Here is a 23,268-nt window from a genome sequence, read left to right on the forward strand (position 1 = left end):
ATAGACCAGAGAATATGATACATGGATTACTCTGAAAGATATCCATAATAGAGCACCAGCCCAACATATGGTGATTAATTACTTCCCGAATCAGTGTCCCGAAAGCAATGGTGTCAGAAACTGCACATTCGATCTGAAAAGACTTTTTCCCAAGTTTCAATCTTCAAACAATTGATTCATAGTATCCTGGCTGCTTTTCCTGCTTGCTGGGGTAAGCAGATCACTTCTGATAATTCACATGTTGGCTCAATGACATGGTTGCATCGCTGTATGAAAACTAAGCGCTCTGAAGATGAAAGGAAAAGCAGCTTTGCCTCGGAAGGAGTAGAACGCTGTGATGCTGAAACTGGCAGATGCCAGCAATCCGGTCAGCGTCACAGGATCATGTACCAGCTCTGTAGTAAAGAAGCTTTTAAGTGTTGTGCTCAGTTCCTGGGGGACTGACCACTTTGCATAGGCTGCCGTGGTGTCCCATTTAGTCTGCTACAAACGGTAAAATAACAAATTAAAAAAGTGTTCACATAGTAATTTGCAAAATTGCTTGTTTTTTCACGCACTTTGCAATTTTACCCATTTAAGAAACTTAGACAACCCCTTTACCCTAACCTAAAATCATTACATGATACAGTTGATGTGAGGGAAGAAAGTGTTTTGTAAAGCATACATTTCATACATAAAAGCACGATCGGTTTTGTGCTGTAAAATAGATTTTTTTTTTACATATTTATATTCAGTCACATATACACATGTATGAATTACATCAATATAATTTACATTTCAGCCATTTTATAAATTACTTTTCACAATGATATATAAAAAAGGCACCATGGTTCCATTTAATTTAAAAAAAAACAAAAAAGTTAATGGATTAATTTTTTTGGTGTATTTTAAGACTTTTCTGTGCAAAAACACTTAGGTTATAAAGAATTCCAGAACACTATGGAAATAGGGTGGTTGAAATTCTCTAGAGTGAGCAACACCCTAAGCTGATCCTGAGGTCATAGGAATAAAGCATTCTTGTAGAATTTTGGACAGAGTAAAATTATACTATGCAGATTAGGTGGGCTGCATTCACACCTCTGTATTATCAGTCCCATGCCAAATTGCAGGATCAGACAACATCAGAAGAAAGCAGGAAAACCATGAAAAAAGTTGTTTTTTATTTTGCTTACCTCAGATTCCCTTTAATGAACCATTAGGCAGTGTGTTCCTATCACAATCTGGCCATACAGCTTTAGCTCAGTCAGTTATTCTGTTTTTCCCTGAAAAATGGGATTTCGACTGGTCACTTTGCACTTGCTTACCTCCATTCCAGCAGCACCTGTCTTTTCAAGCAACCACAAAATCAGTTTCACATTCATTTGTACCCGTGCAACACACACAGTACATAGTGACTGCCTCATTATTCCAGGTTTTGGAGGGAAGTCTCTACACTTACAAGCATGTTATATATAATACGAAAAAGGAGTCAAAGAGCTGCCAAATATAGTATAAAATAGTAACATTTATTAAATAACATAGGATATTAAAAATTCAAATGAACAGCTAGTACAAAACATCCGATTATTAAAGGGTTACTAAGGAAACAGGTAACAACCCCACACATAAAACCTACATTCAACGACTTGAGGTCACAGATGCAATACAGTAAGTATACTAATAGTCAAGCATTAATTGCTCCACTTGGAGCTACAAATAGTGCAAGAATAGTGGAAAAAGATTTATTAAAAAATCTATGCCTGGACCTCACCCATATCAGTCGTGGTAAATGTGTGGAGACGCCAGCCCCTACGCGCGTTTCGCGTAGGCTTCTTCCGGGGGCCCCCGGAAGAAGCCTACGCGAAACGCACGTAGGGGCTGGCCTCTCCACACATTTACCACGACTGATATGGGTGAGGTCCAGGCATAGATTTTTTAATAAAATCTTTTTCCACTATTCTTGCACTATTTGTAGCTCCAAGTGGAGCAATTAATGCTTGACTATTAGTATACTTACTGTATTGCCTCAAGTCGTTGAATGTAGGTTTTATGTGTGGGGTTGTTACCTGTTTCCTTAGTAACCCTTTAATAATCGGATGTATTGTACTAGCTGTTCATTTGAATTTTTAATATCCTATGTTATTTAATAAATGTTACTATTTTATACTATATTTGGCAGCTCTTTGACTCCTTTTTCGTATTATATATATTGCTGGGGAGTTTTTTCTGTCTGTGATAAGACCCATATGTGGCTCTGTTCTAATTTATTATATAGTTACAAGCATGTTGCCTGAACATGATATGAACTTGGACTAATGTAGAGGTGTGAATGTAGCCTTATAGGGCAAACATGACCCCGAAATGTTTGTAGTAATTATTGCTTGAGAGGTTCAGTGCAATACTGAGGAGCAAAGCTGTGACGCAAAAAATGGATTTAATAAAACTATTTTCGTGGCCTTGTATCAAATGTGACACCTCAAACAAATACTGTGAGAAAAGCGCAGATTATCCTAAGAAAGAGAGATAAGTGCTTAGTTAAACAACACAGGGCAACTTGGATGATTAAAGGACAGTCAACTGCGACACAAAGCTTTGATATTATTCTGCGACTTGGACATCAAGTGTTGCATAATGTCACCTTTTCCTCCAGGGGTTTATTTAGGGATGACTGTTCCCACATGAAGGTTGGCAACAACACACAAGACGACTAAACAGATTCTCTTAATACTGAAAACATGAAACGTTCTGAGGGGGGTGAGGTTCTAGTTTAGTATACAGCTACTATGCAGCACCTGTTATGGCTTAAGTTATAGCAGCATTAATAAGTGCAACTACGAATCAGTGAGGTGACCCAATGATCACAAGGCACAGACAGATGAGCCATGTCTTAATGAACAGAAGAAAACATTGTGCAGTTCCCAGTGCATACATTTTCATAGATCTGAATGGAATGCACAATTTCTGCATGACATGAGCTGCAAGTGCATTTCATATACCAGGTCATTTAGAAGGACACCATTATTGTGTGTAAACCGTTTTTTCCTGAAAATATAATTGTCATCCAGGATTTGTGTCAGTAAAAACTACAATGGTTCTTCAGCGAATAGGTGAATGAGATGGCAATACATTTGGATTGATGTAGTGGCTGCAAGTGCCTGTAGGCTATAAAATAGTCAGTAATTATAATTGACCTTATAACCCTCTAATATTTTGCTATGGAATGTGTGGAAACCCCCTCACCACCATATGAGTTCATTCTGGCAGACTGTAGAGATGGTGCGAGTTTCCGCTAGTCTTCTGTGGATATTTCACCAAAGTTTGTAAGTCATGTCTGTTTATATAATTGGGTATCAATCACAGAACTATCCCTTAAAAAAAAGAGATGTTTGAGTGGTCCATTGTAGCGAGTATTGAGAATTCTCAGGTTTGAGGCAAGTCATAATCTGGGTCTTCAAGAAGCTTTGCATCATCAGAACATTGATCTGCTTGAGTTATTTCACCTGTGTCTTGCAAGATCTCCTCCCATTTCTGTGAAACATAAAAGCACAGATTAGTTCTTTCTAAAGCGATAGATCAGGTCTGCACCACTTCAGTCTCAATTCTACAGCAAGTTTGAGTACTGAACAAACTGGAATTAAAAATCTAGCAAAAATAAAATATTTCTCTCCGAGGTTGATCTAAATCTACGGTAGTTGTATCAAGGCTTTCCACAACACTAATTGGCAGTATTTGCTCTGTATTAAGGTGGCTCTAGGATCAATGTAACTTAGGTCTACCAACATAAATATCACTAAATGAAGGTCTGTAAACTAGAAATGCGTGACTTTCTCCACAATTTTGTGTAATGTATTACTCTATAGGAGGATGACAATTATGAAGTATGGTACAAAAACACTGTATGGGGAAAATGCACAACACAAAACTTCGATCATGCAATACAGACAAGAACAAATGTGAAAATAAAACTATTAGTTTTAGTATGTTAGTATAATTAATTTCAAGCAAGCACAACATTCGTTCACATCCAAAATTTTATTCTTTCTGCCTTGGTATAAATGGAGTTTTATGAAAGCCACCCCTTTTTAAAATGAAGTAACCCAGTGACAGCAGCAGATCCATCTGTGACTTTGGCTTTGGTCTTCATGCAGTTCAAAGAATATCGAAGCCATTGAGGGGAGGTCTAGAACATGGGAAACCATATGGCAATATGTTCTAAATGGCATATGGGAAGGGGTTATCTTTAGCAAAGGGCACAGTAAATTAACTTGCTTTGATATTAGCCACTCTGAGTCACTTTACATTTTAGCACTTTGGGGTTTTTTTGTGGGTTTTTTTTTTTTTTTCCCGACAGTCTAGTTTTATGCAGAAGAAAAATTAAGATCCAATTTTTTTCCTCAATCTTCCAACAGCCAATGTACTGGGGAAAAAAAAACAAACAAAAAAAAAAAACACTCAACGGTATATCTGCTCTTTTGCAACCATTGCTCAGGTTTTGTTTACGGCTTTCATTGTGAGGTAAAAATAACCTGTGTAACTTTCCTGGGTGATTTTTGTTTGCTATACCAAAATGTAGTGTTTGAGCTAACTTTATATTTGTTTAATACAAATGATGGAAACCTGGAGTTATGGGACCATTTTTTGAGAAAGGGCTTTATTTTGGGTAGCGAGCTGTAGTTTTTATTGGTACCATTTTGAAGTGCATATGATTATTTTTTTAACATTTTATGCCATCTCATTTGGGGGTATTGAGGTGATCGAAACAAAATTATTGCATTCATGTCGAGTTCATCATATGGGATAAATAGATACTACTGCAACTGTAAAACCGGATCTTCTTAAATAAAAATATAGTAAATGCAGAAATTGGTTTATATTTTGTAATCTGATTAATAAAAGGAGTTTGATTTGAACTCCTAAGGGACGTGGATTAGTGTACAAGGCATCTCAAATATATCTTGGTCACAATAGCGATGGAAGAGAAACCCATCAATTAACCTCTTAACAACCAGAGGTATTGTTTTTGCATTTTCATTTTTTGCTCCCCTCCTTCCCAGAGCTATAACTTTTTAATTTTATGGTCAAAATGGCCATTTGAGGGCTTGTTTTTAGCGGGAAAAGTTGTACTTTTGAACAACACCATTGGTTTTAACATATCGTGTACTGGAAAAAGGGAAAACATTTCAAGAGCGGTGAAATGGTAAAAAAAAAAAAAAAGTGGAATTGCATTTATTTATTTTTTTGCAATGTTCATTAAATGCCAAAAAGGACCTGCCATTATGATTCTACAGGTCATTATGAGTTCATAGACATCAAACATGTCTAGGTTCTTTTTCATTTAGGTGGTGAAAAAGATTCCAAAATTTGTAAGAAAAAAAACAAAAAAAAAAAACAAACAATTTTTTTTAAAAAATTGCACCATTTTCCGATACCTGTGGCGTCTTTACTTTCTGTGATCCCTGGGGTTGGGTGAAAGCTGATTTTTTTTTTGTGCCGAGCTGATGTTTCTAATGATACCATGTTGGTGCAGATATGTTCTTTTGATCTCCCGTTCTTGCATTTTATTGCGATCTTGCGACGACCAAAAAACGTGATTTTGGCATTTTAACTCTCATTACGCTGTTTAACGATCAGGTTAATTTTTTTTTATATTCATAGATCGGGCAATTCTGAACACGGCAATACCAAATATGTGTATATTTAATTTTTTTCATTGTTTTATTTTCAATGGGGCAAAAGGGTGGAGATTTTAATTTTTTTGGCATGCTTCAATAGTCTCCATAGGAGACTAGAAGCTGCACTACTTTGATCGGCTCTACTACATACAGGTGTTGATCAGATCGCCTGTATGTAGCAGAAATGCTCACTTGCAATAAGCGCCGGACACTGGGCGAATAGGGTACCAATATGGCAAATTCTGATTCGACGATAGTTTCCGAACATATTAGCTCATCTTTAGCTGCTGTGAGCAGAGTTCAAACTTGCCACAGGCAGGTACCTAATGTGTAATGCAGCCCCCAGCCACCATACGGAGCAGGCTCAGGTCGTAAGCCTACTCCATACACCAGCACATGACATACATCAATGTCAGTAAGGGATTAAAAGTGATCAGTAGAAAGATTTATTTTCCTTCACACCCAATTTCAATAAATGTTACAGTATTTTTAAGGTTTTAAAAAGGAAACCCGGCACCAGATTCATACTGACCAAACTGCGGGCAGCATGAATTAGATGACAGTACGATTGCAGCCAGGTACATTTTTATTTTTCTCAACACTTCATTGTTTCAGAGAAAATATGGTTAGCTGATCCAGCCAGGACAATGGGAAGAGATAAGAAACCCAGCACCACCCCAGGTTCGCTTCTACTTGCACCGCCCTAGGAGACTGACAAGGAGAGGCCTGCATTGTACATGCATATATTGCTTAGATTCCAGGTTTTCGTGGGCCCTTTTACCACATACCACGATTCATGATGCACTGTTAAATTTAGGTATAGTACAATGCCAAATATTTCACTTCTTACATTCTATGAGTGCTATGTATTGTAAATTTTCCAAAAGCTCAGAAAAAGCAAAACCTCGCAGGGCACAGTGTGTGCGCTAAGGTGGTGGGTCGGTATTCATAAGTCTGCAATCACACCTCTCCCTGTTCCCCACTGCTGCGGTTGCCTCAGCATCTTCTGACTTTCTGCACTGCTCATCAGTTTGCATTTACGCAATTATGCCCTCTGCCCTGAGACGTCAGAGTCAGAAGATGCGAAAGAGACCGGAGCAGCGTGGAACGTGGAGAGGAAAGTATTTGAAGCAGGAACAGGGCTCCCCTGACTCACGGGCCCCATAGCGTGCCATTGTTCCCAACGACAAGTGGGTTCCCCGTTCGTCCAGGGCCCTGGCACTTGCCCGGGTGTGCAGTTTGGGAACGCCGTCCCTGGCTCATCTTCATGGTTAGCAGTGAACAATACTGTTCACATAAACAGTGTGCAAGGATGATACATAATCCACACAAATTCCATAGCAAAGTGTAATTATTCACCAGCTGTGAGGCATGCAATATACTAAACTAGATTAGAGTTAAATATTAGTGGCAGATGCCCTTTTTTAGAGGATCGTAAATGTTTTACCAAAAGATATATTACAATACAGAGAACTTTTCTATTGCCTTCTTTTAAACTACACAAAATTAAAAATAGAAAAAACAAAACAAAAACAAAAAGAAAAACCTCCACACACTTTACCTTGTACGCACCTATAATTTGGCTTCCAGTAGCACAGTTCCATTAGAAGCAGTCAATTTTTCTTTTTGAGCTTTAGTGATATCATAATTTTCATCATACTTTTTATTACTACTCCAAAATAAGCAGAATTTTTCCTAAAAAAATAATTAGGCTAGTTTGTAACATCCAATGATGGGCAAGTGACACAGGTTAGCTTTAAAATGTTAAAAGTAGAAATTCCCTAAATGCTTTTCTGCAAAGGGGATTTACTACATAATTAGAACCATTATATTAAAATTAGCAAACTGTGCTTTAAATTAAAGAACTCAAATCAAATACTCATTGTGTTCAGACAAGCTAAAGTTTTAAAACTTTAAAAAGCATGAGTGAACATGTTTGTAATTAGTACAAAGTCACTTTATGCAATTGTAGTGTTTTTTTTTGTGAGACATTTTAGGACAAGTTTACTGGTGGAGAAAGCAGAGTTCACCCTTTTATAAAAGAAGATGCATTTCTATCATTCTTGCAAGATCTTCGGAAATTTGGTCATGCCAAACAGATTAAACGTTAAAAGATTTTGAATATGGTAATTAATTTTCACTCATTTGGAAATATAATAAAAAGTTAGTACATTTAGTATTGTGGCAAGGAAATATGCAACACATACATGATTCTGTGCAGCAGAAGTCATTACAGATACAATAAAAGGCATACATTTCAATGGTAAAACACGACAAGCAAAGGAATGAAAGACAATGATATGACTGCATGAAAGCTATGAAATTTTTATCCATATATTTGAAGCTTCTGTTTTGCACTCAATCTTTTGTAAATTAGCTCCTTTCCAACCTAGCTACTTTTGAGACTCATAACGATACAAATAAGACCTCATAATGTGTGGCAGTTCATCTATCAATGTAATGGTAGAATCGTTCATTCTAGAATCACTCTACCCTTGCTATAATAGAAATCATATCTTCATGCATGGACTTCCTGATGAACCAGTGATTGACATGGCTTTATACAATGCAGCCAATCGGAAAAGGCAGCGCTGTAGGTGAAAGAGGGCAACAACCTGAACAGAGCAGACTCAGTTGCAAAACCGCTCAAAGATCATAGCCCTATACTAATGGAGAGCGACTTGGATCTTGTTCTTTGGCTGCTTTTAAAGAAAAGCTACATAAAAATCACTGCTTAAGGGGGAGAATGTCTAGTTAAGATTTAAACAAACAAAAAAAAAAACAGGTTAAAAGCAGAGGAGTAGTGATGATCGAATATACTCGTTACTCGAGATTTCGAGCATGCTCAGGTGTCCGAGTATTTTTTAGTGCTCGGAGATTTAGTTTTCCTCACCTCAGCTGAATGATTTACATCTCTTAGCCAGCTAGATTACATGTGGAGATTCCCTAGCAACCAGACAACCCCCACATGTACTTATGCTGGCTAACTGATGTAAATCATTCAGCTGCGGCAATGAAAACTAAATCTCCGAACACTAAAAAAAAAATACTCGGAGGACCCCCGAGCGTGCTTGGGAAATCTCGAGTAACGAGTATATTCGCTCATCACTACAGAGGAAGGCAATTAATTTGTTTCCGATGGGTCACATGAGACAGCGACTGTTGTGGAGGGCCGAACCATTAGGCCAAATTTAATTCTACTCAATATTAATATTGATATATTAGAATGATTATATTATTGATAAATATATCAATAGTATCACTTAACCCCTTTCTCCATTGGACGTACTATTCCGTCCATGTGGGGTGGGCCTTACTTCCCAAGGACGGAATAGTACGTCCAGCACGATCAGCCGCGCTCACGGGGGGAGCGAGGCCGAGTGTCAGCTGACTATCGCAGCTGACAACCGGCACTATGTGCCAGGAGTGGTCACGGACCGCCCCCGGCACATTAACCCCCGGCACACTGCGAACATGACCGTAGTGTTCCGGCGGTATAGGGAAGCATCGCGCAGGGAGGGGCTCCCTGCGGGCTTCCCGGAGACCCCCGGAGCAACGCGATGTGATCGCGTTGCTGTGAGGGTCTCTTACCTCCTCCTCCCTGCAGCAGGCCCGGATCCAAGATGGCCGCGGCATCCGAGTCCTGCAGGGAGGTGGCTTCACAGCGCCTGCTCAGAGCTGGCGCCGGGAAGCCTGAATCTGTGCACCTCAGATTGCCGATCTGACACAGTGCACAGCAAAGTGTCAGATCGGCGATCTTACACTATAACATGATGCCCCCCCTGGGGCAATGTTATAGTGTAAAATGTAAAAAAGAAAAAAAAAAAATTCCCAAATTATATATATATATATATATATTTTTTTTTTTATTTTTTTATTGTTCCTATAAATACATTTCTTTATCAAAATACAAAAAAAAAAACAAAAAAAAAAACACAAGTACACATTTAGTATCGCCGCGTCCATAACGACCCGACCTATAAAACTGTCCCACTAGTTGACCCCTTCAGTGAACACCGTAAAAAAAAAAAAAAAAAAAAAAAAAAAACACGAGCCAAAAAACAACGCTTTATTATCATACCGCCAAACAAAAAGTGGAATAACACGATCAAAAAGACGGATATAAATAAACATGGTACCGCTGAAAACGTCATCTTGTCCCGCAAAAAACGAGCCTCCATACAGCGTCAAAGAAAAAATAAAAAAGTTATAGTCCTCAGAATAAAGCGATGCAAAAATAATTATTTTTTCTATAAAAAAATAGTTTTTATTGTATAAAAGCACCAAAACATAAAAAAATTATATAAATGAGGTATCGCTGTAATCGTAAAAAAAATGTCATGTGCCCGAAAATGTTTCCAATAAAAACGTCAACTCGTCCAGCAAAAAACAAGACCTCACATGACTCTCTGGACCAAAATATGGAAAAATTATATCTCTCAAAATGTGGTAATGCAAAAAATATTTTTTGCAATAAAAAGAGTCTTTCAGTGTGTGACGGCTGCGAATCATAAAAATCCGCAATAAAAGTAAATCAAACCCCCCTTCATCACCCCCTTAGTTAGCGAAAAATTAAAACATTACAAAAATGTATTTATTTCCATTTTCCCATTAGGGCTAGGGTTACAGGTGAGGGAGGGGAGGGAGGAGAGAGAGGGAGGGGAGGGGAGGGAAGGGAGGAGAGAGAGGGAGGGGAGGGGAGGGGAAGGGAGGAGAGAGAGGGAGGAGAGAGAGGGAGGGGAGAGAGGGAGGGGAGAGAGGGAGGAGAGAGGGAGGGGAGAGAGGGAGGAGAGAGAGGGAGGGGAGAGAGGGAGGGGAGGGAGGAGAGAGAGGGAGGGGAGGGGAGGAGAGAGAGGGAGGGGAGGGGAGGAGAGAGGGAGGGGAGGGGAGGGAGGAGAGAGGGAGGGGAGGGAGGGGAGGGAGGGAGGAGAGAGAGGGAGGGGAGGGAGGAGAGAGAGGGAGGGGAGGGGAGGGGAGGGAGGAGAGAGGGAGGGGAGGGGAGGGAGGAGAGAGAGGGAGGGGAGGGGAGGGAGGAGGGAGGGAGGAGAGAGAGGGAGGGGAGGGAGGAGAGAGAGGGAGGGGAGGGAGGAGAGAGAGGGAGGGGAGGGAGGAGAGAGAGGGAGGGGAGGGAGGAGAGAGAGGGAGGGGAGGGAGGAGAGAGAGGGAGGGGAGGGAGGTGAGAGAGGGAGGGGAGGGGAGGAGAGAGAGGGAGGGGAGGAGAGAGAGGGAGGGGAGGGAGGGGGAGGGAGGAGAGAGAGGGAGGGGAGGGAGGAGAGAGAGGGAGGGGAGGGGAGGGGAGGGAGGAGAGAGGGAGGGGAGGGGAGGGAGGAGAGAGAGGGAGGGGAGGGAGGGAGGGGAGAGAGGGAGGGGAGGGAGGAGGAGAGAGGGAGGGAGGAGAGAGAGGGAGGGGAGGGAGGAGAGAGAGGGAGGGGAGGGAGGAGAGAGAGGGAGGGGAGGGAGGAGAGAGAGGGAGGGGAGGGGAGGAGAGAGAGGGAGGGGAGGGAGGAGAGAGAGGGAGGGGAGGGAGGAGAGAGAGGGAGGGGAGGGAGGAGAGAGAGGGAGGGGAGGGAGGAGAGAGAGGGAGGGGAGGGAGGAGAGAGAGGGAGGGGAGGGAGGAGAGAGAGGGAGGGGAGGGGAGAGAGGGAGGGGAGGGAGGAGGGAGGGGAGGAGAGAGAGAGAGGGAGGGGAGGGAGGGAGAGAGAGGGAGGGGAGGGAGGGAGGAGAGAGAGGGAGGGGAGGGGGGAGAGAGAGGGAGGGGAGGAGGGGAGGAGGAGAGGGAGGGGAGGGAGGAGAGAGGGAGGGAGGGGAGGAGAGGAGAGAGGAGAGAGGGAGGAGAGAGAGGGAGAGGGAGGAGAGAGAGGGAGAGAGGGAGGGGAGGGAGGAGAGAGAGAGGGAGAGGAGGGAGGAGAGGAGAGGGAGGGGAGGGAGGGAGGAGAGAGAGGGAGGGAGGAGAGAGAGGGAGGGGAGGGAGGAGAGAGGGAGGGGAGGGAGGAGAGAGAGAGAGGGGAGGGAGGAGAGAGAGGGAGGAGAGAGAGGGAGGGAGAGAGAGAGGGAGAGAGGGAGGAGAGAGAGGGAGGAGAGAGAGGAGAGAGAGGGAGGAGAGAGAGGGAGGAGAGAGAGGAGAGAGAGGGAGGGAGGAGAGAGGGAGGGAGGAGAGAGAGGGAGGGAGGAGAGAGAGGGAGGGAGGAGAGAGAGGGAGGGAGGAGAGAGAGGGAGGGAGGAGAGAGAGGGAGGGAGGAGAGAGAGGGAGGGAGGGAGGAGAGAGGAGAGGAGGGAGGGAGGGAGAGAGGGAGGGAGGAGAGGGAGGGAGGAGAGAGAGGGAGGGAGGAGAGAGAGGGAGGAGAGAATCTCCACATGTCAGAAACGAAAACAATGCTTCTGGACATGCCCAATGTGTAAAAACGGATTCGGTAGCCGGAATCCTTCATCGACACATCCGCTTGATGCGTTTATTGACGGAAACGTCCCTTCAGGTATTTTCGCCGGACTGAAAAAAGTTGCAGGAGACTTTTTTTGTGTCCGGCAAAAAAGCCTGAAGGGACGGATGCAGCACAAAACGGATGAAACGCATGTCCTTCAGGCACAATTCGGCGCTAATACAACTATGGGAAAAAACGGATCCGGCGTGTATAAAAAACGGTTCCGTTTTTTGCCGGATTGTGCCTGAAACAAAAAACCTGATGTGTGAAAGCAGCCTTAGGGGTGTGCTTAGGGTTACCGTTCGGATTAGGGATAGGGATGTGTTTGGATTAGGGTTTCAGTTATAATTGGGGGGTTTTCACTGTTTAGGCACATCAGGGGCTCTCCAAACGAGACATGGCGTCCGATCTCAATTCCAGCCAATTCTGCGTTGAAAAAGTAAAACAGTGCTCCTTCCCTTCCAAGCTCTCCCGTGTGCCCAAACAGGGGTTTACCCCAACATATGGGGTATCGGCGTACTCAGGACACATTGGACAACAACTTTTGGGGTCCAATTTCTCCTGCTACCCTTGGGAAAATACAAAACTGGGGCTAAAAAATAATTTTTTTATTTTTACGGCTCTGCATTTTAAACTGTAGTGAAACAGTTGGGGGTTCAAAGGTCTCACAACACATCTAGATAAGTTCCTTGGGGGGGGGGGTCTAGTTTCCAATATGGGGTCACTTGTGGGGGGTCTCTACTGTTTAGGTACATTGGGGGCTCTGCAAACGCAATGTGACGCCTGCAGACCAATCCATTTAAGTCTGCATTCCAAATGACGCTCCTTCCCTTCCGAGCTCTGCCATGCGCTCAAACGGTGGTTCCCCCCCACATATGGGGTATCAGCGTACTCAAGACAAATTGGACAACAACTTTTGGGGTCCAATTTCTTCTTACCCTTGGGAAAATAAAAAATTGGGGGCGAAAAGATCATTTTTGTGAAAAAATGTTTATTTTTACGGCTCTGCATTATAAACTAATGTGAATCACTTAATGAGTCAAAGTGCTCACCACACATCTAGATAAGTTCCTTAGGGGGTCTACTTTCCAAAATGGTGTTACTTGTGGGGGGTTTCAATGTTTAGGCACATCAGAGGCTCTCCAAACGCAACATGGCGTCCCATCTCAATTCCAGTCAATTTTGCATTGAAAAGTCAAATGGCGCTCCTTCGCTTCCGAGCTCTGCTATGCGCCCAAACAGTGGTTTACCCCCACATATGGGGTATCGGCGTACTCAGGACAAATTGTACAACAACTTTTGGGGTCCATTTTCTCCTGTTATCCTTGGTAAAATAAGACAAATTGGAGCTGAAGTAAATTTTTTGTGAAAAAAGTTAAGTTCATTTTTATTTTAACATTTCAAAAATTCCTGTGAAACACCTGAAGGGTTAATAAACTTCTTGAATGTGGTTTTGAGCACCTTGAGGGGTGCAGTTTTTAGAATGGTGTCACACTTGGTTATTTTCTATCATATAGACCCCTCAAAATGACTTCAAATGAGATGTGGTCCCTAAAAAATAAAAATGGTGTTGTAAAAATGAGAAATTGCTGGTCAAATTTTAACCCTTATAACTCCCTAACAAAAAAAAAAAATTTTGGTTCCACAATTGTGCTGATGTAAAGTAGACATGTGGGAAATGTTACTTAAGTATTTTGTGTGACATATCTCTGATTTAATTGCATAAAAATTCAAAGTTGGGAAGTTGCGAAATTTTCAAAATTTTCACCAAATTTGTTTGTTTTTTTCACAAATAAACGCAGGTAATAGCAAAGAAATTTTACCACTATCATGAAGTACAATATGTCTCGAGAAAACAATGTCAGAATCACCAGGATCCGTTGAAGCGTTCCAGAGTTATAACCTCATAAAGTGACAGTGGTCAAAATTGTAAAAATTGGCCTGGTCATTAACGTGCAAACCACACTTGGGGGTTAATATTGAGCAGGATTAAGTATGCCGACATCCCCCTATATATCGTATGAGCCCCACCAACAACCCCTTATATGAGGCACGTCGCCCACAAATGCAGCATCATGTGCAGCACCTCACCCCCATATGCAGCATCATGTGCAGCACGTCGCCCCCATAGCCTCCCCCCATGCCCACCCAAACATCGCATACACATGGAAAAAAAAAAAAACATTCTCACCTCGGTCCCCTTTGGCACTCTGCTTCCTTCCCTGCCTCTCCGCAGTACACAGCTGACGCGATGAAATGACACCAAGGAAGTCAGCGCAGATGGAGGCAGCAAGTGGGCGGACATGGTACGGCCCATGGACCCGTAAACAGAAGCTTTTGCGCTGACTATATTACATAGACAACCATTATTCTGTACAGTTGCTATATATTGCTTTAATTTGTCAACCATAGGCTCAGTTTATTTTTGCACTTGTCAGAAGAGACTTTTTCCAGAGCATTTGTTGAAAGGGGTTTTATATTTCAAATTGGCCATTGGACCCTGCATGCCCATTGGCTGTTATTCAGGAAAAAAAAAAGTATATATGCTAAGTTCTATGCAGAGCATAGAGCTTTAAAGTTTTAACAGCTTACATTGATAAGGTTTCTGACCTTACATTTCCCCTCAATTTGTAGTCTGGTTTCTTGACTATTCTGCCACCTATCCCAGGATTTGTGTGTTATATAGACCAATGATCTGATCAAATTGACTTCAACAGCCTTCAATACCAAAAACAGTCATTTTAGATCCATCACACCCATCTGTTTTTTGGATTCTGCAACTCTCTGCTCCAGAGATATGGTCCATCAATCCGGTATGTCATGTAGTCTTTTTGCAAATTGGTCATCAACTTTTCACTATGGTTGTGATAACCCCTTCTTGATGTGCGTAGCAGATACTTGCTCTTCTATGCAGTTGACATCTGCATGTTAACAGCATTGTATGGTGACAAGATCCGATCGATGCCATTAACAACTTAAAGCACCACTCCAGCATTTTGTTTCTATTTCACCTCAGTGCTGAGTGGCGTTAACTAGTGATGGGTGAGTAGCATTGTTGCTTGGGTCTCCCGGAGCATGCTCGGGTGATCTCCAAGTATTTTGGAGTACTTGGAGATTTAGTTTTCGTCGTCTCAGCTGCATGATTTGCGACTTGCAGGCAGGCTGAATACATATGGGAATTCCCTAACAAACACGCAACCCCCACATGTACTCAAGCTGTCTAGCAGTCGCAAATAATGCAGCTGATGCTAATACTCAGAGACCACCCGAGCAACAAGTATACTCGCTCATCACTAGTGCCAACTAATTAAAGTTCCCTGACTCTAGTAGCATACTTACTAGACACCATTTTCAGCTCATCCTGGTGATGTTCTGGTTCCGTGCCACTATCTTGTGACCGTGGTCAAAGTCTATAAGATGCCTTGTTCTGGCTTGCATAGACTTACATTGAATGGGAACCTTCAGATAAGAGCCCAGCTAACACTGGGCAATCCGGCAAATCACAATCTGCAGAACACCAACCAGAGTGAGACGACGATAAAAGATGAAAATGGCAGTTGCCAAGTAGGAGACCAAGCGCAGGGAAGTTAGATTAGTAGCACCACTCCAGCGCTTGAGAAAAAAAAACAAAACAAAAACAACACTACTTTAAGTGCGATTTAAAGCACCACTTCACACGCCCCCCAGGGATGTACAGTTACAAGATTTTACCCTTTCACTGAGATACCAAAATTGCAGTTTTGTTTTTCCATTTGGCCTACCAACCCCATAAAGTGTACTACAATGCAAACAAAATATCATTGTAAATAACCCCCCCTTTGCTGTTAGGGCATTACAGTTTCTTACCTGGTTTACAAATGGAAGAACCGCTGCAACCAGTATAAAACATAGGCCCAAGGCAATGAAGATGTATTGTAGATAATCAAGTACCATTGGGAGGAGAATCAGGGTATTATAATAGGTATTATACACTGGACCATCAAGATAGCCACTCTGTAGGAAACAAACCAAAATTATACAAGATGGATCATCATCACCCTCTCTGACTTAAAAAAAACAAACAAACAAAAAAAAAAACATATCCTACCTCAGAAAACCACAGGATTGGAAATATTACAGGCTTAATCTTCCCAGTTATCCTACAATAAAGCAGATTACAAGATTATTCCATCATCTTGCTAAAACAAAACACCAAGGTTACCGTTTTTTCCAGAATCCATGAAAGCACACGTGAGAAAAGGATCTGCCCAGCAAGGACAGGAAACCTACTGAAATAAAGGGTGGTACAACTCTCCAAGTTCAGTTGAGTTACAGCTCACGAGAGTACCTCCAGGTTAATCTACATACATAACCAAACACCAGATTATAAGAACAAACAAAAAGCCACAAAGAAAAAACAAACACAAAACCCGCCCAATCTATAATGCACACCCATATGGTAATAAAGGGGGGGGTTTGGGAGTATACAGGTCCTGTCATGGGTTCTGGAAAAACCGGCTACCGGTACGTGACCTTGGTGTGTTCCCTTCACCAATGGCAGCACACCAGAGATTTTTGGAGAATTGAAAAATGCTAGGTGTACCTAAAGGTGGTGTATGATGACCAGGTGGCGGGCCTTTACAAATTTGGTCGATCGATACCTCCACTTTCTCTTACCAGGACGTCGCCATGGCTCTGGTGTAAGGAGCCTTGATACCATCAGGGAACGGAGCACCGCTAGCAGAGTAAGCTAAACAAATGGCCTCCCTAATTCATCTGGCAATGGTACCTTTTGTTACCCCGTAACCCTTCCCATTACTCTGGAAGGCAACAAACAGGGACTGGGCTTTTCTCCACTGGCCAGTCATACATATAAACTGCAACAGTGCCCTTATTGCATTAGGAAGCTGCACGGAAAAAAAAAATTAAGAAAAATAAAAGCGAGAAAAACGCAGAAAAAAAAAAAAAAAAACAACCCCACCACGAAAAATACGAGTCCGGATTTGATCAGGAAAATTCTGCACACTTTCCTGAATGTGGACACATAGCCTAAAGCTACCTTAGGAAGATAAACTGGATCGGGTCTTAACACGACTATTCTCCCATCTGCGGATAAGGTGGGTTTTTAGAAAGCCTGTAAGTAACTTATTTCCACTTGTAAGAATAAAAACGGTCCGTAATCTGGACCGAAAAAATAGGATGCAAAGTGTGCGATTGTCATGCGAGTGCAATGCAATTTTTAATCGCACCATCCGTATACAATCCGTTTTTTTTCTCTGCAACTATTTTTTGACAATCATTTACAGGACCATTTACAGTGTTCTATGCCACAGAATGGTAAGGTATCTGTAAAAAACAAACAGAAAACGGATGGTCCGTATTCCGTCCATTTTTTTTTTTCTCACACCCATTGACGAGTCTCGTCCGAGACTCGCAGCATGCTGCGATTTTTTTCTCAGTCCGATTTCGGCTGAGAAAAAAAAAAAAAAATGTCACCTATTAAAAAACATTGGTCCGAGTGCAATCTGATTTTTTGTCGGATTGCACTCGTCCGTTATTCTCGCAAGTGGAAATGAGCCTTAAGGACGGATGTCAATGCTACTAATAAATGATTGCTTTGAGGGCAAGATATTTGGCTGACAACTCCTGCACAGGCTCAAACGGTGCTTAGATCAGTGCCTCTAGTACCAGGTTCAGTTCCCATTGGGGGGCCCTAGGGATTGAGACTGGCCTAGACCTATCACAGGATTTTATGCATCTCGATAGCCATCAATTGGCTGCAAGTTTACAACTATATAATGTCCCTAAAGCAGCTATCTGGACCTTAAGGGTACTAGTGGTCAACCCCATTTCAAGCCCCATCTGAAGGAACTCTAGGATGGGACAGATTAGGGAAGCCATTAGGTCAAAAACCTCTGAACGCCAGGCATTTTTTTTCGAGTCCTGCCATAAATTCTCATAGTTAAGGGTTTTCTACTTAGCAAGGTGGAAACTACTCAGTGGCTAAATTATCAGTACACTCCTTTCAATTTCCACGCTGCAAGATGGAAGCCCTTCATTTGAGTATGGAATATTGGCCCCTGCGCAAAAAGGTCTGGGATCTCTGGCCAAATCCATTGATCTGACAAGGATATAAATCTTAGTAGGGAAAACCATGGCCTTTTAGGCCAGAAAGGGGCAATCAAAATCACTCGTCCAAACCTCACTGATTTTTCATGACTGCTGGAATCATTGCTATTGGAGGAAAGGCATAAGCAATCCTGAAGATCCAGGGAGTCTGGAGGGCATCTACCGCATGCGGGTTTTCCTTTGGGTACAGTGAACAGAGTTTTCTTCCTTTCTGCTGTGTCTGTCGCCAAACAAATCTATTTCCAGCAACCCCCATAGATTATCGTATATACTCGAGTATAAGCCGAGATTGTCAGCCCATTTTTAGGCTAAAAGTGCCCCTCTCGGCTTATACTCGAGTCAATGTCCCAAGGGGTCGGCGGGGGAGCGGCGGCTGTCATCATACTCGTCCCCCTCCTGATGCAGTCTCTGCACGTCCCCGCTTCTCAGATGGTCTCTGGTGCTGGCAGCTCTTCCTGTGTTCAGCGGTCACGTGGTACCGCTCATTAAAGTAATGAATATGGACGAGACCACTCCCATAGGCATGGAGCGCATATTAATTACTTTAATGAGTGGTACCATGTGACCGCTGAACACAGGAACAAGCTGCCGGCGCGTGCCGGAGTCCATCCGAGAAGCAGGGACAGGGAGACCACGCCAGGAGGGGGAGAGTATGACGGGGAAGGGTGAGCCATCCGATATTCACCTGTCCCCGTTCCACCACCACGTTGTGTCGTTTGCGTCCTCTGGCTGTGAAGTTCAGGTCAGAGGGCGCGATGACGTGTTAAGTGCGCGCCCTCTGCCTGAACAGTCACTGCAGAGACCTGGAAGACACAGCTGCGTGCGGCGGTGGAACAGGGACAGGTGAATATCACAAGTGCCGGTGTCCTGAGCCAGCGGCTATTCCGGCACCTGGCACTCATAGCGCGCCGGTATCCCCGCCTGCTCAGGCCCCCAGCACTCAGCGTCCAGGAGTTTTTTTTTTCTTTAATATAATCGCAGCAGCATACGGGGCATATTATTCTATGGAGCATCTTATGGGGCCATCAACCTTTCTGGAGCAGCATATGGGGCATATTATTCTATTGAGCATCTTATGGGGCCCCATCAACCTTTATGCAGCATTATATGGGGCATATTATTCTGTGGAGCATCTTATGGGGCCATCAACCTCTATGCAGCATTATATGGGGCATATTATTCTGTGGAGCATCTTATGGGGCAATCATTAACCTTTTATGCAGCATTATGCTGGTTTCATTAGGGAGTGGAACCTTGTCCCCCCCAGTGGCTGATACATGCCTCCGTAGCCAGATTGTTAGACATGATGCAAACTTGGCAACCCAGAAGGGGAAGAAAGCCTTCAAGAGCCCTTCCCACAATTTTTAGATTTGATGACCATCCTTTCTCAGGGAGTGCCTGCAACTCCTGAATTGCATGACTCAGGTGTGCCTACAACCCGAGAGGCTCGCGTCCGTTATGTCATTTACTGGCTTTACCCACTGGACCCCTGATGTTAAATTTCCCCTGTGTCCACCACATGAGGGAGTTTGACCTTTAAAGAAATATCCACCCTCCCTTCTAAAATGCCTTTTAGCAATATCTGTGCAGACAGGATTTCCCACTGGAGTAGTCTGGTCTGGAATTGGGCCCATCTGCTGGGGCGCAGGATATTGGGGTTCCCAACAGGGACATCTTTGGAAACTATGGCTGCCGAGGCCAGGTTCACAACCTTGTCCTCTAGTAAGAAACAGGTCTCTACTTTGGCATTCAGAACAAAGCTCAGGAAGGTAGAGTCGTAGGCTGCTGTCACACTAGCAGTATTTGGTCAGTATTTTACATTGGCATTTGTAAGCCAAAACCAGGAGTGAAACAAATAGAGGAAAAGTATAATAGAAACATATGCACCCCTTCTGCATTTATCACCCACTCCTGGTTTTGGCTTACAAATACGGATTTAAAAAACTGACCAACTACTGCTAGTGTGACGGCAGCATTAGTCAAGATTTTCCCAGCCAAGATTTTGCAAGATGGCTGTAACGGCTTTCAACAGAGTAGCACAGTTGTCCTCCAATCTTCCTACTAAGAGGAAGTAGTTGTGTTCGGAACAGTAATAGTTCCTTATCTCGAAGGAAGGCTGTCATCTCAGCAATGAATTTGGTGAACACCCTCAGAAACTGACAACCCGAAGGGGAGGGCTTTGAATTGGAAATGTCTGACCCTTCCTTGTATGTATAGGGCCACTCAAGTATTTTTGATGGTCTGGATGGATTGGAATGCGATAGTAAGCATCATTTAAGTCGACCACCACCATAAAACAATTGTGGTAAAGAGGTTTTATGGCCATATTTACAGACATCATCTTGAAAGTGTGATTTTTTTTTTTATCCAGCGATTGAGACCCTCCAGATTGATGATGGCCCTGAATCAGCCATCTGGCTTTTATTTATGAAAAAGAGGAGGGAAGAAAATCCCCTTCCTTTTTGTTTGCCTGAAATCTCACCTATGACCTGCTTCTCTACTAGGCCCAAGACCTACGTCTCTAGGGCAAGTTGTTCTTCTGCAGGGGGTTATTATGAACTACTGACGGGGCAGCTGATAAAATGCCATCTTCAGGCCTTCCCTTACTATATCCAGAACCCAGATGCTGGAAGATGTTCTCCCAGGCCTGCATGAAGAGGGAAAGCCTTCTCCCTACTGTTGGTTTGGCATCATAGCAGGGACTGTCTGGAAGGGAGGAAGGACCTCTGAACATGAATCTAGACTACTTTTGTTCTTACTTTCCCCACTTCCTTCTTTCTCCCGGAGGACATCCCCTACTAAATGTCCTCCTCCGAAAGGAAGTCTTCCTTGACTTAGAAACCCAGAAAGCTCTTTTTCTCATCACCAGCTTTCTTTTTTTTTTTTTTTTTTTTTTTTTTTAAATTTTATTTAGGAGGTCAACCAACTTTTTTCTCCCAAACAAAAATTGGCCATCACAGGGTATTGAGCACATCTTAATCTTCCATTGTAAATCTCCCGGACAGCCCTTTAGCCACAAGGCCCATCTTGCCGCATTAAACAGACCGGCAGACCTAGCCACAGAGCCAGCGGATGAGTCCGCTAGGAATGCTGTTGCTCCTTGCAACAGGGCAGGTTGGACAAGATCAGCTTAAAAGCAAGATCTCCATAGAGAAGATCTTCCAGCTATTGTAGCCAAAACATGAGGGCTCGTGAGATACAAATTCCAGCGATTGCTGGCTTCAGAGCTCCCATTGTTGCTTCCCATATGGGTCTTAGATAAGTGTCCGTCTTCTTATCCAATAGGTCCCAAAGTACCCCTGAATCTTAAAAGGTTAGTGCTGACCTATGATGACCTGGATAAGGCGCCATCAATCCTAGGGACCTTGTCCCATAACTCTGAATCTTTTTCCTCTAAGGGATATCTCCTTTTCGAGGACAAGGGCAAGGCACCAGTTCTCTCCAGTCTCCTCTATGGTCTGCTAAGGAGTGCCTGGATCTTCCTATTGATCAGAAAGGTACATTTCTTTCTCCTCTTCAGTAGAAGACTTCATCTACCAAAACTTTGTGCTCAAAACTTATTTTTACTCTCCATCTGGTCAAAAGTCTACTTCTCCACTTGACAATACAAAACGACTCTTCAAACTTTCCACTCCCTCCTGAGCCTTATAGTACAGGCCTCGGTCAACAATCTCATGATCTAGCCACTTCTTTCCTAGACAAAAATCAATCATATCCATCAGGACATTTTTGCACAAACCCCTCAGAGCCTGGAACTCAGTCCCTCCTGCATATCACGATCACTTTCCACCATCATGTTTGGATACAGAAGATACCAAGTGTCTTGCTTCTTCTCACCTTATAACCTGCACTAGTGACCATATTCCCTTTAGTCTTTCCCCAGTTACTACCTACCTGAAATATTTAACCTGCCTTTCTTTCCAGTTTCATTTCCTCTTCATGGTGTCAAACCACATGCTAAAAAAAAAACAAAAAAAACAAAAACAAACACCCACACACATTTCTCGACCAGAACTGCACTGCTAACTACAGACTTGTTTCTAGGAATGAATAGGATGTTAAACTCCTGCAACGCTTGGTCCACTCTTGGCTAATCTGCCATCTCTCAGATCAATCTCTTCTTGACTGTTTACAATCTATTTATGCGCTTTACTCTACTGAAACTGCCCTCACTAAAGTCCAACGACCTATTAACTGCTAAATTTAATGGCCACTAGTCTCTGCTGATTCTCCTGGATCTCTGCAGCATTCAACACTGTGGACCACCAGTTCGTCCTCACTATGTTCTGCTTTATCGGTCTCAAGGACACTGTTCACTCTTGGTACTCGTCCTACCTATATGACGCTCCTTCACAGTATCCTGTCGGTTCTTACTCCTCTAATCTTCTCATTCCTGTTGGGGTTCCTTAAGGCCCTGTCCTAAGCCTATCCTCTTCTGATATACTGCCATATTGGACAAACCTTCAAATTTGGTTTCCAGTATCATCTATATGCTGATGATACCCAATGATGCACCTCTTCTGACAATACTCCTACCTGAATACAAAATACCAGGGATTGTCTGTCCACTGTAACATGTTTTCACTAGCTGAAACTGAACATCTCGTCTTTCCTCCGTCTAGTAACAGACAACTACCAGTTAACGCAATTGCCTTGTACAGTTCAATCATAACTCCCAAGCAGCACACTCGCTGTCTTGGCGTTCTATTAGACACAAACTTGCCTTTATTCTCTATATCCAAATCGCTCACGTTACCCGCTTCTTAACCCTCTCCAGAATACAACCTTTTTTGCCTTTGAAATAGCAAAAACATTTACCGTCGCTCTTATTCACTTTTGTCTGAACTACTGCAACTCACTACTGATCGGTCCCAGTCTAACCAAAACTTTCTCCTCTACAATATATCCTGAATAAAGGAAGCCAGGGTTGTATTTCTCACTAAACACTACACAGATGCCTCTACCCTGTGCCAGTCATTGCACAGTTGCACATTCACTACAGAATACAATCTTCACACTTGCGTACAAAGCTCTCCATAGTTCTGCACCACCCTGTATCTCAGTCCATCAACCTACCAGAACTCTATGCT

General features: G+C 43.0%; 1 protein-coding gene across 3 annotated transcripts in view; it reads right to left on the minus strand.

Moving 5' to 3' along the window:
* Nucleotides 1-633: 633 nt before the first annotated feature.
* The window catches only part of SCARB1 (scavenger receptor class B member 1), a 137,897-nt gene continuing 115,262 nt past the window's right edge, over nt 634-23,268 (minus strand). Inside the window, exons 10-14 of one of the 3 annotated variants that reach the window (XM_077293258.1) lie at nt 16,158-16,209; nt 15,917-16,063; nt 7,224-7,346; nt 1,823-3,507; nt 634-1,476 (exon numbers count right to left, since the gene is read on the minus strand). In XM_077293258.1, the coding sequence (XP_077149373.1) occupies nt 7,224-7,346; nt 15,917-16,063; nt 16,158-16,209 (322 nt within the window). In that variant the 3' untranslated portion in view covers nt 634-1,476; nt 1,823-3,507. Of the gene's footprint in view, nt 1,477-1,822; nt 3,508-7,212; nt 7,347-15,916; nt 16,064-16,157; nt 16,210-23,268 lie in introns of all 3 variants that reach the window. The other 2 variants (XM_077293259.1, XM_077293260.1) reach the window with 2 other exon arrangements.

Source organism: Ranitomeya variabilis, chromosome 1, assembly GCF_051348905.1.
Source record: "Ranitomeya variabilis isolate aRanVar5 chromosome 1, aRanVar5.hap1, whole genome shotgun sequence".
Taxonomy (NCBI): domain Eukaryota; kingdom Metazoa; phylum Chordata; class Amphibia; order Anura; family Dendrobatidae; genus Ranitomeya; species Ranitomeya variabilis.